Source organism: Hyaena hyaena, unplaced genomic scaffold (genome assembly GCF_003009895.1).
Source record: "Hyaena hyaena isolate Hyena2069 unplaced genomic scaffold, ASM300989v1 scaffold_767, whole genome shotgun sequence".
Classification (NCBI taxonomy): domain Eukaryota; kingdom Metazoa; phylum Chordata; class Mammalia; order Carnivora; family Hyaenidae; genus Hyaena; species Hyaena hyaena.
Window position 1 is genome coordinate 604,788 of NW_024081397.1, and position 19,326 is coordinate 624,113.

Genomic DNA, 19,326 nt, shown 5'->3' on the forward strand with positions numbered 1-19,326 from the left:
CTGGGGCGGAGGCCCTCCCAGTGAGAAAAGCCCATGGTCCTGATTTAGGGAGCTTTCTGTCTACAAGACAAGGAATATAGAAGAATGATAAGTGCCCCTCACAGAAGCAGACCCACCCTTCCTGGGAAGTTCCACCTGAACCCAAATCCTTGGTCTTGCTGAGCCTTCTGCTACATGTGGGCAAGTCAGAAAGGAAGCCATGGGCCCCATAAGTAGGAAGGAGAATTGGGGGTGGGAGAGGTCCATCCACTACTGCAACGCTGGCCCGTCCTGGAAATCCACCTCCACTGAGGGGCGCCGCAGGTGTGACACCTGTATTGTTTTTCATACAACCTCATTACAGATGAGGTCACAGAAGCTCGGAGCATTGCACTGACTGCTATCCAGGAGAGTGAAGTCTACCCGGACTCCTAGCCCAGGAATCTTTTTCCTACCCGACCGCAACATCGGTAATTTCAGAACTGCCTGTATCGTCAGCTGTGAGAGACGGCCTGCAAGCTGGCACTGAGCCATTCTCCCATCTCATTGTAAAGTGCGGATCAGATTTAGACAATGCCCATCAACCTGAGTGAGCACACCCTCGATGCACAAGTCTGTGGGTGTGAAGCCGTACTCCTGGTTGTCGGCCATGAACCTGCCACTCCTGGGTCTATAGAGTCAACGCTGAGGGTCCAGACTGTCCTCTGCCTGCTTTCTCTGCACCTTCCTGCCGCCCCTAGTCGGGTCTCTGTGACAGCGTGGCAGGTGGTCTGCAGCTGTGTGCTGGCAACGTGCACAATAGCCCACTGCACATGCAGGGCAGCAGCCTTCAATGCGCCTGGCCGAAGGCCTGCTCTTCACTCCTATAAGCCCTCTGTCTCACCTGACGGGACCAGGGCTGCGGGCTGGTGGAGCCAAAGCCAGGGGCAGGTTAAGTGGGCTGCCAACATCATAATGCTGAAGAATCACATCACGTACCTTCTCAATAAAAGGAACAAGGGAATCATGATGGCGACGCTCAGTAGTTTGAACGTCACACAATGTCATACACACAAAGGGAAAACTGAAACAAAGGGCATCTGCTGAGTGTTTCGCACACAGTGGCCTTGTTCAGAGGGCCCTCCTAGACGGGGTAGTGAGGACCAGAAGGCCAGGATGCCCTCAGGCACACCTCCCCAGCTTCAGGCACCCACGGAGGGGAGGGGAGGCTCAGCCTGCCCCCTTGAGGCCCAGTGACAAAAGCTCCTCAGCAGCACTCCCACTGCACATACCTTCCACTGAGGTCCCACTTGATGTCCAAGTGGGTAGCAACTAGGCCTCTGGAAAACTCCCTGTTACAGAAGGAGGCAAGGAGGGCCTCTGTGGCAGGGCTGTGGCAGGAATGCAAGGATCCTGGGGACCCCATGCACAACTCTCCTGGATCCTGTCGATGATCAACTTGCAAGATGCGCTCCAGTGTGTGCGCTTAGTTAAAATGCAGTGTGAGCGATGCCTCTGACACTTCCTCCCTTGCATCCTTATACAGTCCTATTGGATTTAAGTTTCTGTAGAGTATCCTTCATCTCTGCTTTGGTTTAAATCAGTCTTCCTATCTACATCCCCAGTATTTATTAATACGATGACCTTGAATTACTGTGTGTACAATTCACTGTGTGCAATGTACAAAAGTAAAGAAAGGGTGCATGTCTGCAAAAGAAGATGCTATGTGCCCCTCTCCCCAGGAATTACACCTACCCTGATCTCAGGAGCACCTGGAGCCCTGCACATTCGCTGGCCCAACCAAAAGGCACACCAGGGCAGACACCGTATCTCACTCACAGTCCTGGCAACAAGCGGGCGAGCAACAAATGCTACAACGTGAATGACCCGGGGCCTGGTGCTGCTGGTGAGCTCTGCACAGCTCCCATGGCTGCCTCGTTTTCCTCTGAGAGAGGACAGCAAAGCTTTTAGCAGCTCTGGCTTCACTTCACAGAACGAGAGAGGGGCAAGGAGATTCAGGGTCATATTCAGTGTTGGTAACACTGCAGGTCAAAGCAGAATGGGAGTTAGTAATTCCCCAAAGGGAGAGGTAAACCAGTGGGCTGATTGGTTGCCAAGAGCATGAGGAGCACTAACAGGGAGCATCACTGGGGGGGGGGGGAGACATATAGAACACTGCAGGGGAAGACTTTGGGGGAACGCAGCAAACATGGGGGGCATGAGGAGCACTGTTGGGGATGGGGGACATGGGGAGGGCAGTGAGGGAGCATGAGGAGCACTACAGTAGGGAGCATAGAAGTAGCACAGGAAGCACTGCAGGGGAGCATGGAGAGCATGGGGTCGTAAGAAACATGGGGGAGTATAGCAAGCTCTGCAGGGGAGCACTGCAGGGGAGCAGGGAGAGCACGGGGTCATTAGAAACATGGGGGAATATAGCAAGCTCTTCAGGGGAGCACTGCAGGGGAACACGGAGAGCACGGGGTCATTAGAAACATGGGGGAGTATAGCAAGCTCTGCAGGGGAGCACTGCAGGGGAGCACGGAGAGCACGGGGTCATGAGAAACATGGGGGAGTAAAGCAAGCTCTGCAGGGGAGCACTGCAGGGGAGCACTGCAGGGGAGCACAAAGAGCACCACGAGGAGCTTGTCAGGGAGCCTAATGAACGTGGGGGGTGGTGGGCGAGGCATAAGGAGCCTTGTGGGGCAGCATGGGGAGTGTGCACCAGCCCCAACCCCGCTGCTGTCCCTTATGTACTTCCATCAACAAAGGCCCAAAGTCAGCGATCACTTCCAATACCACACTGTGGATACAAACAGTAAATAAAATGCAGACTTTGGCCACAAAAGTAGGATTTCTCCAAAATTTCCCTTTAGAAAAATAGCAAGACTTTTTAGATATAGACCGTGGGGCGCCTGGGTGGCTTAGTCGGTTAAGCGTCTGACTTTCGCTTAGGTCATGATCTCACGGTTCATGGGTTCGAGCCCTGCGTCGGGCTCTGTGCTGGTTGCCAGCTCAGAGCCTGGAGCCTGTTTCAGTCTGTGACTCCCTCTCTCTCTGACCCTCCCCTGCTCACGCTCTCTCTCTCTCCTAGAAATAAATAAAACATTTAAAAAAAAATAAATAAATAAAAATAAAAGATATAGACCGTGACTCAAACTCCAATTCTGCCACATCCAGGAAAATTCAAGTTGTTCTTGCTGCAACTTTGTCATCTGCAAACTGGAATAAAGGTGGCAAGACAGAATTAAACCCCACTATGAATGTGTGTATGGGTAACATATACACGAGCAAGTGCTTTAACTGAATGGTGAATTCAAGTCTCTTCAAAATAAACTTAATAAGCTAGCCCTACTCAAACTATACTCAACTACTTTCTAAACTTCCTGAACTTGAATGCAGAATTTTCTGAGCTTCTGTGTGTTCATGCTAGATACAACACAGCTTCTGTGCATGACTCACAGAACAAAGCAAAATATTCCTAACAAAGTTATCCTAACAGAAGTCTGTGACATAAGGCAGGGACAGGCCCAAAGAATGGTATTTGCCCAGAGAAGATAACAAAAGGCTTGGGGAGCAGCTGGAGGAGTGACCACATAATACGGCTTGAAAGAGGGAAGGTGAGATTCTAAGCCGCTCTAAAGAGGTCTTTAGTCTTAGAAAGAACTTGCCGGAAATGAATGGGAAGGGAAAGGATGGATGCACCTCCTCGATAAGCAAAGTGTTCCTGAAGACGGGCTGGACGGAGAGTCATGCCGCATGACCTCCTCTAAGACTTCTCACAGAAACGTCTGACGAAAGAAGAGAGCCTGTCTCAACGGGGCAGCCAAGGATGAAAAGTTTAGCGACTTCATCAATTCGCTAAAGGGAAATAGAATGCTGTGTGTCAAGAGGGACCAGATACTTCTGAAAAGTCTCCCTGAGGACTCCTGCCACCGGGGGCACCTGGAAGAAATGGAACATGGCGTGATTTGGCCCCGCCGCAGTCCTGCTCAGCACAGCCGTCCCGCTGCCTGGGCCCTTGCACCAAAGCTCAGGCCATGAGGAGACAACACATGAGTTATCACCATCTGCCCACAATAGGTGCTTTCTTGGGTGGGCGGGAACTTGCTCCCCACCTGACACTCGGGGCTGTGGCTGCTGCCCAGAAGCCAGTCAGTCAAGAAGCTGTTTCTCAGAAGGCTTTTAAGAGTTTGCTCAACAAAGCAGCTCTGATCTCGGGTGTGACGAGAGTCAGGGAGGGCAGTGGCTAACAAGGCTCCAGGAGTGTCCCTGACGGTGAGGAATTCTCAACCAAGCAGCTGGACTGAGGGGCCCCCGTGCAGGACCCAAACAGCAGGCACAAGGGGAACACGGATGAGAGGGCAGCTTTGCATTGCAGTAACACAATGACCATGGCTTCCAGAACAAAGCCCAGAGCCCTTGTGCTCATCACAAAGGCAAGAGCCACTGTAAACCCAGTCGTCAGCTCGACCAGCACTCATCACACGCCGCCTGGGCGCCAGGCACTCTTCTGGGAGCTGGGCACACAGCCATGAATGAAACTTGTTCCTGATTCGAGAGACTACACTCAAGAGGGGATTGGGGGCTGGAAAAACAATATTTCAGTCAGTGATTAAGTGCAAGGAAACCTACAGAAAGCATAATTATGAGGTGGCAGGTTGGTGTCATTACGTATAGAATGGTCCAGAGCTCCCCTAATGAGCGGATGACTGAACAGGAAGATGCCTGGAAGGAACATGCTCCCTAGAAAGGTAGAAGCAACGCACTGAGATTGCAGAGCAGCGGGGGCAAAAAGCTGGGGTGTACAGGGAGGCCTGTGAACCACGCTCTCAGCAGATGAAAGCCTCTGAGCTCCTATTTATCTTTAAAGCTCCCCTGCCTGCTGGGTGGGGAGCCCCCGGCAGGGAGAATGAGTGGCTGGAAGGCTGGGGCAATAAACTGGTGTGTGGCAAGGAGGACAAGGGGCAGTGGGAGCAGAGGTGGACGGGCCTGGATTCTGAATCTCCTTAGGGCAAGACCACCAGGCTGTGCCAGTGGAGCAACATGTGGAGTTAAGGAGAGGACCAGCGTGTCCACCGTGTGGCCCTCTGCAGGCACCGAGGCTTGGAGCCAACAGCAGGTGAGTGGGAGGGGAGAGCAGGCATGTGGTGCCTGAGATAGGGTTTGGATTCTCCTCTCCTGGGCACGTATGCAGCAAAAGTCACTTATAACATGTATCTTGCTCTGGGCCGGGGGGCACACCATTTTGTAACAGGCTCAGCGTTTTGTTCTGAGTCGGCAGCAGCGTAGCCAACCTATCCAAGAAGAAACAGGAGCATCATGGAGAACAGCGATCGAGAGCAGAGGCTCCGGCCCAGACACCATCAGCCACTGTCTGGCTGACAGTAAACTTGGGCAATTCCTGTAACCTCCACCCTCTGGTCTCCCCATCTGGACAATGGGCTAACAGAACCTGTGCCTCACACATCTGTCGTGAACACTGAGTGAGTTAATGGAGGCAAACATCACTGAACAGGAAACGGTAAACTTACTCTATTGAGAGACAGAAAGATGGATGGATACATATGTACACAGAGCTGTAACATTCCCCCAGGAATCCACTCAGCCGATAAGCAAACCATCCTGCACTTTTCAAAGGAACCAGACCCTTACCTACCCTGGATGCCCACCAAACACTCAGCCTGAAAGGATGCAGAGGCTACAGAGCTGGAAGAGCAAAGACGTGAGGCAGACAGGAGGAGAAGCGGAGGAAGAGAAGGGGGGAGAGGAGGAGAGGTGATGAAGGAGGAAGGAGGGCAGTGGGGCAGGAAGAGGAGAGGAAAAGAGTACCAAGGATTGAGCAAAACCAAAGAAAACCAACCCAACTGAATCAGCAAGCCCCTCAAAGGGCAGGCGAGAGCCACTCCTTCCCATGTAGGCAACGGGGTGGTAGGGATGAGCCACCCACCCTGACGCCCCAGGTATCTGAGAGCACAGGTGGCTGGTGCTCACCTGTACCGCACACTTGAACCACAAGTGGGACCACTGAGGTCCCAGAGCCTCCCAGTTTGAGTGCAACCAGCAGAGGGCGTTCTTCTGGGTGTCACCATGAAAACTGCCAAGACTCACCCCACACACCTCACTTCTCAGCAACCTGAGGGTTACTGAGGACACACATGGCCCTGGCTACAGCTGGCAGGCCAGGAGAATGTCCAGAAAGGTGGTTGCTGGCAGGCTGGTGTGGTCAGACACGCCCCAGGGCCCGAGCAGCTTGGACCAGGCTGCAGCCTGCGCACTAGACTATCAGTGTGCCTGGGGAGCAAGCCCATCGAGTTCTGCTGCTCTGGGTTCTAGCCCCATGCCTTCCCTCCTTGTCACTAAGGGCAGCAGGATGTGCCCACGCAAAGGGACAACTTCAGGAAAGTTACTCCCTGAGCCAAGAGGCAATGCTCCTTTGTCCCTTGCTGGCACACTGTCAACTCTTTCTGCTCCCACCCCAGGTCCGCACGTACCGTAAGCGGCTCGCCCTGCAGCGCCTGCAGGATGAAGTTGCTGACGACCCGGCCGTCATTCATGTGCATGCGTGGCCCAAAGGTGTTGAAGATCCTGGCCACTCGCACTTCAACACCTTCCTGGAATAGCAGAAGAGGAAGGGAGATGCAGTTCACTTCGTGTTTCTGGGGCCTGGCCCATACAGCAAGTCTGAAAATGTCTGGCTTTTTGCTCCCAGATGAGAGTGGCTTTCTGGTTCTGTCTACATAATGCATTTACTAACAAATCTGAAAACTGGACACAGTTACACCAAATCCAAATGTGTCCCCGATCCCACCACCAGGCCACCGGCATCAACCCTCTGGCAGAAAACCTGCAAGGTGGCTAAACAGTACAAGGGGTAAACATGTTTGGAGAAAAAAATTTTTCCCAGCAAATGAATATCTATCTCCCAAATAGGACCATGCTATGCATAGTCCTTTATAATCTTCATCACATAGTATTTCCTGCAGGTTTATCCGTCAATAGTGATTTAAATGTCAGTGAATGTTTAATAGCTGATTTGAAGAAAAACAAGCAAATACTTTATCCTGGAAAAGGAGGGACATGCAGGTATTCTTTTAAAGAGCGACACTGTCTTACACTCCCAATCTGTTCCACTGGAAATCTAACCTGTTTTGGTGAAAACCTAAAGATAATCCTGCATGCCCTATATGCTAGTAGCTAAAAGATCTGGAAAGATACATGCCAAAATTATTTAGAATGTCTATCTTTATATGGTCGGATTACAGGTGCTCATTTTCTTCTCTGCTTTTTAAATCTTTCTATTTTTGTTCCAATAAATATGTATTACTTTTTTAATCAAGAAAAGTATATTTTCAAATCTGTAATCAGAAAAGTATATTTTTTAATCCCCAAAAGGCTTCTATAAACTATCTCATGCAGTTCTTAACTTCACAGGCTATTTTTTCATGAATCAAAAAGTTAAGTGTTTTGGGGCACCTGAGGGGCTCCGCTATTTAAACATCTGACGCCTGATTTCTGCTCAGGTTGTGATCTCATGGTTAGAAGGTCAAGCCCCATGTCAGGCTCTGTGCTGGGCATACAGCCTGCTTGAGATTCTCCCTCTACCCCTCCCCTGTGCTCATGTGTACTCTCTCTCTCTCTCTCTCTCAAAAAAGGTCAAATGTCTTTATTACACCCTGAATTAGTGGGCTTTCACAGAGTCTGTGTCTCTAATTTGTTTCACCCATTAAACGACAGACACGTATTTCCTGGGCGTCTGAGGGCAGGCAGGATGGCAGTGGGAGGCTCAGAGGCCCGTGTGCCCTCCAGCTCCACATACTCTCACTGAGCCGCACCATACCTGGGAGAGAAACATTAGGTACCTCACAGGGGAATCATGAAAGGGAAGCCGATCCCTATATAACCCTTGGCATGGGCCTGGCAGCCCAAAGCAGTAGTTGCTACTCTGTTGACTTGACCAGAAAGCTCTTATCTTTTCTAATTCTACTGCCTCAGATCTAGCACAGGCTGGGAGCCAATGGACCCTCCGCCCATGGCACTGATTAAGCACAGACTTCACCACAACTGGAATGAGTGAGAGGTGATGAGCTGCAGTGTCCCAAGGGCCCATGTGACCTCCCAGTGGCTGGAGCCACCTGGCTGGCCACCTCTGCTCACAGCAGCCTCATCTCTGTCCCAGCTGCTAGACAAACATTAGCAGTTTTATTTGCACCAAGATTCGAAACTGTTGGGAAGCACAGACCCAGCACACAGCTCACCTCTAGAAACCAGAAGTCTACCTTTTTGCAAACCTCCCAGCAAAATATAATGCTCACATGAGGTACTCAGAGCTTTAGGATAAAGGTATGAGCTATGAGCTATAATTCTAGGTCCAGGAACAAATCAATTCTTTCCTCACTGAACTAACCAGAGAATAATTCCAAAATGAGGTAAGGGGGAGAAAGAAGCAGAGATGTTGATCTCAGTAGAAAAGAACTCCGAAAGTATCCACTTGCATTTAATGTTAAGATGAGGAAAGAATCAGAAGTGGATGGATATCATGTTATTCTAGGAAAAGACTGGAAAAACTCAGCAAATTTAAAAGAGTCAAACCCATGTGCCCAGCAGGGGGAAGCTCAATGGGCTATGTAAGGTTTGCAACAAATCAGATGCTTTTGTCCTCTGGTCTTTATGCTCGGGAACCACCTTCCACAACAAGGCCTTATAAAAGCTGTGTCCTTACAGACATGACTGGCCAGGATGTAAAGGAGCCTGTTTGTTTTGGTTTCCCCATTTGGATCATAAACTTAGGTGCTAAAGCACAATGCTTCTGGATAGGTGTGGTTGCCAGGATAGCCACCTCGCCTTTCCGAGAATTCCAGCTCTCAGACACGAAACAAACAGCTTTCAAATGAAATCAACATAAACCCCAGGCTCACACAACTTAAGACCTGCTCTCCTCTTGTGCAGTGGCTCTGGAGTTTGCATACTGCCTCATCAGGACACAAAGGCCACCCCCACTCTGCACGCACAGTCCCGCAGCCCTCATCCCCCGTGATCCTGTGGAGCCTCTGAGTGGGAGGGTGGACAGTCAACAGATACTTCCATGGCTGCTTACGGTGGCAGCCTGGTGGGTGGACACATACACACCTTGGAGGAAGGTATAATTATTCCCCATCTCAGACCTGAGCAAAGGGCCAGTGTCTGACACAAAGCCTAATTCCCTGGATGAAACCCCAGAAGGTGCCTACCAGGGTGTGATGCCTCTTCGGGCAGACCCCCTCCGGAGGACCAGTGAGCAAATGCATGCACACCCAAGGACAGGGTCGTGGCGACTACTGTGCTGGTGCATGACTTCCTGCCATGGCGTGTTGCAGGGTCTCTGCACACGCACACACAACAGTGGTCTGGAAAAGGCAGTGCCGAGTCTTTAAGAATGGCTGGGTTTCACTGTGTCCGTGGTTTTGTCCTGGGTGGGGATCGGAGTCATTCACTTATGACCCCAAGCATCAGGAAGTTTTTATCAAGCATCAGGGTGACTCCTCCAAGTCTGAGTCACAGCAACACAAAACCAGTAGAAACTTAAAGAGAAGACAATGCTCAGGGCACCGCCCGAGTGAGCATGGCCTGGCTGCAATAATATACAACCCCAGATGGTAAGCTGGCATCAGGGGTCTTCCCCTACTTCTAGGGCCCAAGAGGGGTCAGGAGCTTAGGCAGGCCTGACTGATCAGTCAGTGGTAACCCAAGAGATATAGTGAAGCAACAAAGATTTTCCCTCCCCAACTATCTCCTGAGGACAGAAATGCTGCCAGCAGGGAGTCAATAAGCTCTCCCTCAAAAGCTCTCTTGTAAAATGCAATCATTCCTTGGCAACTACTGTCACCAGCTACTGAACAACGCAGCAGGATCAGTCACTGTCCTTGCCGACGGCAGGCGCCGGAGGACGAACACAGAAGCCCTGCTTCAGGAGAGCAGGTGCTAACCAGAGCTGACCATCTGCCACCTGCTCCGTGGTGCAGACAGCCTGCTGGGAAGGACGTACTGAAGGCAGGGATGGGGACCGAAGAAATAAGACGTGCTCTCGGGTACGATGGGCCTGGATCTGTGATGCTTCCATAATCCTCCTCATGCCCCTAGGAGGAGTGCACACACGTCCCAAAAGCAATAGGACAATGAGGCCCTGAACACTGACCTAGGTAATTCCCCTACGGCCTCTCCTAAATGCATCTTGAGGGGCTCTGCTTCCTTCTTGGGCAGAGGATGGAGGCTGTTACAGAACACAGGGCAGTCGTGCTGAGCAGGGTTCTCCCTAGTGCTAAAAAGTTCCAATTCGCTGTCAGTTGTGGCAGAGGGAGGAGGCCACACAAGGTCAGGGGTGGCAGCTATGTGTCTGCCTGGCAACCACCCTCAACAGCCCTACTTTGTTCTTAATGATCAGTTCAGAGTGTTCACGGTGTAGCACACGGTGAAGCCAGGAGGGGTAAGGACTACTCTGCCAGTTTTCAGGTGGGACAGGCGGGTGTGGAGGGCTAGGCGCCCAGCGAGTGAGCCGCGGAGTCAGGAGACAAGCCAAGGCCAGTACTGGGCAAGTCCAGGCCATGGGTCCTGACCCCTACGGGGTGAATACTACCTTCAAACATTTGACTCATAAGCCACTTGCTGAATACATGTTTTTCAAACTAAAATATACATACCATTTAATTTTTTAAATTAATGTCAGAAAATAAAACCCTAAAGGCCACTGGACTAGAAGATTTCTGAGTTTTCAGTCTTTCTGCTCAGCCAATCTATGGTTTTATGAATGGTGGCTTGTTTTGCAGACCCAGCCCCGTGGGTGGGCCACAGACCCCAGAGAGTCAGATTCATGTGGGGCCGTGCGCTCAAATGCACTGACCACAGCGAGCGGACAAGTCCCCACATTAAAAAGTCCCCATATTTATAAAACTGCTGCGTCCAAGTGCACAAAGAAAGCGCACCTTAATTCCACCCTGACAAGTTCAAAGGACAGGTTTCCCCTTGGAGCCGAAAGTAGAGCGTTCCTATGAAACCCTTCATAAGCTGGAATGACATAAAACAAGGAAGCTGTTACCATAAATTTATATGGGAAAATATTTGAGCATTCCCAGACCCCAAAAGTAACCTCTCTCCAGCTTTTCTGCTACCCAAGGACACACCTTGGTAATGTAACAGAATAAACTGAGACAAAGCCCAGATGGTCACGGACACAGGTCAAGGCTCTGGCACCTGGCATGATGCCGAGATGCTGTGTGTGGCTCCCGGGCAGGGCACTCGGGGTGCTCACGGCCTCTGTAACGGCTCCCTGCAAAACCAACCCTGAATGCTATGTTTGCCTTTCACATGTTTTTGTAAAGGCGACAATCCATCTCATTCCACCCCCTGGAAGAAGACTCTTGGGAGCTTCTCTTTCTGTAAAGGATGTGCCCTGAAAAGTATACATGCAACAGATTTTTCTGGGAAGTCAGGCTGTATTTAGAATACGTTAGCATATTTCCATACATGAAAACAAACTCAGGATTCTGGGACTCTTTTGGAAAAGGGAAAATCTTCCTTTAGATCTTTAGAGAAAGATCTCTAAAATCTTTAGACAAGGATTATTCATGCCTTTTTTCATCTTGATTATGTTCTCCATCCGTATCTATTGGATTTAGAGTAAGATACAACCACATACCATATGGGGTCTTCACAATGAAGTGACAAATGACACTTAAGAGATGTGTCATGAAAAAAACACATAAGAGTTTAAGTTATTAAAATAACTAAGTAAAGAAGTGACAAATGACACTTAAGAGATGTGTCATGAAAAAAACACGTAAGAGTTTAAGTTATTAAAATAACTAAGTAAAAATATACCAAAGGATGATGGTTATCCTTCTCTCTCATTCTTTTTTCCTTTGTTTCCAGGCAGACAGCATAAATCGTACACCTAAAGTTTTGAATCTATCTTGCTATCTTGAAAGGCTGAATATTTAGAACTACACACTGGCAATGTCACAACACAGCTCCTTATTGGCTAACCTCACTGCTACGGAGCGGCTGGGAATTCCAGAGCAATGCCGCGTGGGCTGTCAGCCTGGGTGTCCCCACTGGCTGTGTGTTTCAGAGGAGCACCGACGCCCTCGGACTGGGAGCTGCACCTTCTCTCGCTCGGCCACGCTTCTTCAACTGCAGTGCCCCACAAGGACCACCAGGCAAGGGCCAAGGAGCATGAGCTGCCACTAGTGTGGGTTCAGACTGGGCTTACATGCTGGGGAGCTAAGAACAAGTTTTATAGCCCTCCCTTCCCATCTGCAAAATGGGCTACCCACCCCTACCTCAAAGGTGTCATGGGATTGACAGGAGATTAAACAGACTATGCCCTACAGGCTAAGCCCTAACAGAGGCCAGCACACCACAGGTCCTCAAAGCCCCCGGGGTCCGGCTCCTCTGCACCACCCAGTACAGGCCGGCTGGGCAGCACCTCCAGACAGTGGGGTACTGTGCTGAGCACTCAGTGTCCACAAGAGCTATATCTACTAAGGAAGCACAAGCAGCAGCAAGGTCAGAGTTCTGAAAATCAGTCACTTGGGAGCGGGAACCCCAAAGATGGCCTGATTTGTCGCAGACCAAGCCATACCAGGAGGGGCCAACCCAAAATGGACAGGAAGTGTCCGACCTACTCTCTCTGGCAGCTAATATAATAATGCCAAGTCAAAAATTTTTACTAAGGTCTTAAATGTTTACATCCTTCACAGTCTTCACAGGGTGGTGTTTATTTTATTTGTTTTGTCCTTATTTTTATCTATGGATGGGATTTCAGGTAACAATGTTTCTTCCTTCCTGCTCATCTGTGTTTTCTCATTTTTTATTCCTGGCCCTGCCTCCTGCCAGAGCAGGAACACAAAACACTTCTCAACGGCAGGAAATGCTCCCATGTTCCTCTCCTCCTCCTCAACAAGGATTCCAACTAAGAAGGGAGAGAGAATCCCAAGGGGGCCCAGTCATGGGCCCAGGCTCTCTCTGCAAGGGAACAGAGTTATCTGTAAGGCATATAGTAGAGGGGTGATGGTGGGAAGCCCATGTTGTGCCTTCTTCACAGACCCCTCCAAACTCGGGGAAGGCCAGTGACCTCCGCCCCAGCCCAAGGCCCTTGGCTATGCTGTCCACACATCAAGAGGCATGACCTCCACTTGTCTGCTGCGGCCGGCAGAACCACACATGACCTTGCCACCCAGAGACATGGCTACTCCCTGACATAATTGCCACCCCACAGGAGCAGGAGCAGTGTGACAGAGGACGGCAGTTGCATCACGTCTGCTTATGAGTCCCAACTTGCCACAAGAGGCATGTGCTATTTCCAGATGACAGTGACCCTAACACTCATCCAGACACAAGACCTTGGACAGGTGTGCTCAATAATGTGATGGACACTGTAGTCCAAAGGAGTCTGGGCAAATCTACAGACTACTAGGTGCTGTTGGCCTAGAACTCAAGCTTCTCAAAAGCACAGAGCCTTCCTTCTACAGGGCATTCTCAAACCTAGTAACAGAACACGAAAGTAATCCACACACTGTTCCCACAGGTAGAGCCCCTTGGTGTCCCATTGAGAAGCACATGATTAACTTGACCATGGATGTGACTCATCCATACAATATTCACCTGCTGAGGCCTCAGGAGTGTGAAGCACATTCCAGACATTCCACAGTAGAGGCATCATTCAAGTGAGGGACTGTCCTTCACCAAGACAGCCCCTGCAATGCAGGGACACCTTCTTGCTCTTATCAGGGACACTTAGGCACACAAGGGGCTTCTAATGGGAACATGAGTTTACAGTTTTCAGGGCAAGGCTACCTGTCCGTTAGCCTCTCAAGACCTCTGTGAGCAGAAATGTAAATGCTGACAGATCCAGATTTATCTAGATGCTACTTTCCTGAGCCCATGCCCCGGATGACATGCATGGATGCAATGGTAGTTTGTGTTTGAAATGAGAACCCTGACTGGTATGAGGGTGTGCATCACAGTTCCTGGCATACAGTTGGTGCTCAATAAATGCTGGCTATATTATTACTATTACAATTAGCAGGAGCTCATACCTTGGGGAAACAGCAATTCCCTATAGACTCATTAGACTCATTTAATAAAAACCAGGAGTTCAATTAAAATGTCCTATTTGCCCACCAGCTTTAACCTATATAAAAATTCACTAAGAAACACCATAAGAATGAAAGCAAAAGAAAACAGTTGAGAAACACAAGTCTTCAAACTCCTTATGCAATAAAATGCAATACACACTCCTCAAGAATGCAGGTTAATTTTCTCAAGTACCAACATATCGAGATATTGAGACCATCTTAAATTGTGGGGTCAAGGTATTCTGGACTCAAGAAGGAGAAAGTTATGCCCTTTCTCTGATTGCTTCTTTTTTAAAAAATCTTTTTAAAAAAAATGTATGTTTATTTTTGAGAGAGAGAGTGAGAGAGCAAGCATGAGCAGAGGAGGGGCAGAGAGAGGGACAGAGGATCTAATAGCACAGAGCCCAATGTAGGGCTTGAGCTCACAAACTGTGAGATCATAATCTGAGCCAAAGTCTGACGCTTCTGAAGACTGAGCCACCCCAGCGCCCACTGATTAATGTTTCTTAAAATAAATAGATAATACAAGCCGATTGCCCAAAGTAGCTTAGAAAGCAATTAGTTTTGCTTCTCGCTAAGAAAAAAAGAGAATACCTACATCGGCAGAGGTTATTTTATGGGTCTTTAATGATGGTATTTCATGAAAAATATGAGGATAAAAAACTTCCTGACAACTCTCCTCTGAAAAAAAAAAAAAAGATATCATGGACACTCAGCACCAGGCACGGTGACACACATCTCCCCTTGTGCAAAGTGCATGGCCATCTGAGCTCGCCTGCTGCTCCCAGGGACAGCCACTTGAGTCCTGGGAGTATGGGCCATACTTGTGGCTACAGTCCACAATGAGTGATGCCCATATCCCTCCCTCTACTAGGGGGCATGTCTGGGAAGACTTCAGAAAGCTGGCTGAAGCTCAGGGACAGTGACCAAGGAAAGGACAGACTAGCCTGGGGTCTTGCCTGGAGGCAGAGCCGGAGTGGGAGCCCAGGCCTTCCACCTCTCAGTCTGCAGCTCTTTGGGCTCCAGCACATGGTGAGCAGATCTGCCCCGTGACACCATCCATGGGAGAAACTCCCAGCACAGCAACGAGTAATTAAGGCAGGAAACAGTGGCAAATAAATATAAATAATAATTCCTAAAGAAGTTCAAATTAAAGCAATAACAAATTCATTTTTATACCTACTAAATAACTCAAAAGAAAAGTAAACAACAACAAGAAAAATAAACTTCACGGATTTGATGCTTTCAGGCAAATAAAAGCACTTGCTAACTGCTGGTGGGCAGTTAGGCAATAAAGAAATGTACCGTTCATAGCCATGCAACAGCATTCCAAACCAAAGAATGTATCTCCAGGAAATAGTTTTTCACAAAGGACATACACAGGAAAAGATGCTGATAACACTATTAATTTATAGTAGTGGGAAACTAAACTTCCCCAGCAGCCACTTAATCACGCCATTTCTTTCCTGGATGGCACTTTGCCTTTGATGGGACAGGCGTGCCACGTGCTACCCCCCAGCCCCAGGATGCAGTTTGGTACCTGCTTCATGTAGGCATAGCACATGGTCTCGGCAACGCGCTTCCCTTCGTCGTAGCAGGCTCGGGGGCCTATTGGATTCACGTGGCCCCAGTAATCTTCACTCTGAGGGTGGACTTCAGGATCTATGAGTGCGGGAAAGCGAGACCATGTGCTCATCAAGCTCATACGCGTTATGAACAGTGAATATTTATGATTCAAAGACTCTCTAGAAAGACCAGGGTCAACATGTACAAATGCAGACACCCAATCAATGTTGCACTGTCCACTCTCTAAGTCCAGTGGGAAGCGCTACTCTTCCCTCTCATATTAAGGGCAGTGCTTTTACAGGGTAAGAAATAAAAGACCAAGGTCTCTCAACTGCAAGCCTTTCTCTCTCCTGTAAATTGTTCTTTTTAATTAAAAAAATTTGTTTTAATGTTTTATTTATTTCTGAGAGAGAGAGACAGCATGAACAGGGGAGGGTCAGAGAGAGAGGGAGACACAGAATCCAAAACAGGCTCCAGGCTCTGAGCTGTCAGAGTGTCTGAGCCCGACACAGGGCTCGAACCCAGGAACCATGAGATCATGACCTGAGCTGAAGTCGGACGCTTAACCAACTGAGCCACCCAGGCGTCCCTCCTGTAAATTGTTCTTAACACTTAATTATACAAGCTGTAATTAAATGCAATCTATGTGAAAGGATATATGGTTCAACTTTATATTTATAAAGCCTGTACGTACTGAAATAATTTCAAGAACACCTCTGTGGAACAGGAGGACTTCTCCATGTGCCAACAACCCTAGAACAGATGCGAGAGCCTCAATGAAACATTAGTACCCTGGTCTGTGTAGGTGGAAGGATGGAGCATCCCTAAGGCACATGAATGCTTGTGCCTTTAGCACACATTTTTTATATCCAAACTCTTGTTTTCCTGGTGTGTAAATCAATCACATTTTAAGATGTGCCAAAGGAACAGACTAAAGAAATCTAGTAACAAATTCTTTTTTAATACAAGTGTATTTTTGGGAATGTGAATACCTCATTTATATGGTACACCAGGAACTTTATACAGCCATATGACAAGATGTGTAAATCTTTGCCAAGAAACCTGGACAATGTACAGGAATTCTGTGTTATAAATTCATCTCTTGCTTATCCTATAGCCAAAATCTGACTTCAGCTCATGGATACAGAGTCATGAATACACATGGGCCCGAACTGACAGGCCAGCCCCCTTTAGAAGGTGCCTCCCACTGCAGTGTGGCCAAATCAAGGTGCAGGTTCAGACCTCTCTATCCACTACTGTGGTTTAAAATTCTCTTAAGAAGGGGGCATATTTTTACTGCGGGATGAGAGAAGAGGTTTGTGGCAAATGCTCCCTGAGAGAAGAAAACCAGTAACTTAATTTCACACAGATGTTAACAGATGATTGACACCAGGCCTTTTCTGGGAATTTCTGACAAGGGCCAGGCGAGCTAGACTCCTCAGAGACCATCATAAATTTGGCAAATGGTAATAAACAGGACCAGGCACACGCATGCATCTGCCCCTTGATAGGCACCCCTGGGCTGAAGTGTCCAGGATGCCCAAGGTTCAAGACACCAGTTTAAAAAGTGCCCACACTTTGGTTTTTAAAAAACATTTTTGTAATGTTTTTCTTTATTTCTGAGGGAAACAGCGTGAGCAGGGGAGTGTCAGAGCAAGAGGGAGATACAGAATCTGAAGCAGGCTCCAGGCTCTGAGCTAGCTGTCAGCACAGAGCCCGACACAGGGCTCGAACCCACAAACCATGTGATCACGACCTAAGCCAAAGTCAGATGCTTAACCGACTGAGCAACACAGGCACCCCAAAAGTGCTCACACTTTGTTATAAAACTAAAGGTCTAGAGTAAAAATTGATTTCCAGTTAGTCTCCCCTTCTCAGCATTTTGTGAGGCTAACACACCAAGCATCTACTCCACAAAATGTCAGTTTACTACACTATTCAAACATCAGGGCAGACTAGTTAACACCCTGATGTTACTTAAGAACCCTAAAAAACACAAGCTGTCATCAAACGTGCAAACAGTAAATAAAGTGAGAGGGGGGAAAAAAGGCTGCACAGGGAAAAGATGTCACTGTGCCCTTCTGGGCCAATAAGAGGAGTACCTTTATATCTGAGACATTTAAAAAGATTTAGCCCTTTGAGGAGCGCCTGGGTGGCTCAGTCGGGTAAGTGTCTGACTCTTGATCTCAGCTCAGGTCATGATCTCACCATTTATGGAATCAAGCCCTGCATCAGACTCTGTGCTAACAGTGTGGTACCTCCTTGGGATTCTCTCTCCCTTTCTCGGTGACCCTCCCTTGCATGTGCTCTCTCTCTCAAAATAAATAAACTTAAAAAAAAAAAAAAGATTCAGCCCTATGGACTGTATCAACACCACTCCTCTTATGATATGTAAAGCTCATCAGAGGAAGTGGAGGGGAATCATCCAGGGCCCTATAAAGGGAAAATGACCCCTTTTGAAGTCTTGCTACAGGAAAAAAAACAGGGAGGCGAAATGCAAATCCACTCAGCTGTCTGTTCTAAAAGCAATGAAGGGAACAGGTAGGGGGTGGATGCTTTTAACTGCCAAGATTTCATTTTCATTGGGATTACAAAGAACAGAACTGCACTTAGTAGATTTTCTTTTTCTAGAATTTTTTTTTTCACTTGGTTGAAGGAAGGAAGGAAGGAAGGAAGGAAGGAAGGAAGGAAGGAAGGAAGGAAGGAAGGAAGGAAGAACATCTCTTCCTATTTTGCCCCTTCACTTCCTCCTTTCTCTGTCCAAAACAGTAACGTGAAGTAGATAAGTTACACATCAGGGTCTAGCTTCCATTGCTTCCACGATGCCGTTCTTCACAACCCTGCACCGGTTGGTTTGGGGCTGAACAGAAATCCATAAGAACCTGAACCTGCAGCCGTCACCCCACTCCTAATGCAGGCCTGCTTAAGAGGCCTGGAGGGGAGGTAAAGTGCTACAGGTTGGCCAAAAAGGCTCATGAGTTTTCTGGCACTCCCTACTTGAGATTCTTCCAGAAGTCATTATACAACAGGTGAGGCAATCAGTACGTTTCTCTCTGCCAGGCAAGCCAAGGCCAACCCCTGAGCTCTCCGCAGGTCAGGCTTGGCATCTACTGCTTACACTGAAGAAGAATGCTCCAGCTAACCCAGACCGAAACTCCCTACTGCATGATTTCTGAGGTCCTTTCAGAGCCGAATGGGAAAAGCCTCTCTGTGGGTTCGTAGACGGCAGGCCCTTCTTGGCAAGGTGACATGAAACAGTCACCCAAGGGCGTTCAGCAGCGGGAGGAGAAGGGGTTTGTCCCACAGAGGGCAGACCACAGGTGGCTGACGGGTGGCCTCTCCACTGCCTCGTGCACAAGGAGAGCGGGCTGGACCATCTTACATGGGGAATCCAGCACTCATTTTTGATTTCTTCCTCCCCCAAGACAGTCCCGTGGGCCCAGAGCCAGCACCGAAGTGGAAACCTCACCACTCACCTCCATACACCTCTGAGGTGGAAGCCAGGAGCAGGCGAGCACCGACTCGTTTTGCCAGCCCTACAGAAAGCAAAGATATGATCAGAGAAGCTGACACCCTCAGGGAAACAAGGTAATTACAGAAGTGCACGCACATTTTTGTAGCCAGTTTATGCAAGTTTTTAGTATTAATTGTATCTGACCATCTGCGTCCTGTGCACCATCCACTCATATTGCAT

The 19,326-nt window shown here is 48.7% G+C and overlaps 1 protein-coding gene across 4 annotated transcripts in view; it reads right to left on the minus strand.

Annotated features, from left to right (window-relative positions):
* The window catches only part of UXS1 (UDP-glucuronate decarboxylase 1), a 92,724-nt gene that overhangs the window by 10,745 nt on the left and 62,653 nt on the right, over positions 1-19,326 (minus strand). For all 4 annotated transcript variants that reach the window (XM_039218466.1, XM_039218464.1, XM_039218463.1 and 1 more), the window contains 3 exons: positions 19,109-19,168; positions 15,607-15,728; positions 6,450-6,569 (listed from right to left, as the gene is read on the minus strand). In XM_039218466.1, the coding sequence (XP_039074397.1) occupies positions 6,450-6,569; positions 15,607-15,728; positions 19,109-19,168 (302 nt within the window). The remainder of the gene's footprint in view (positions 1-6,449; positions 6,570-15,606; positions 15,729-19,108; positions 19,169-19,326) is intronic.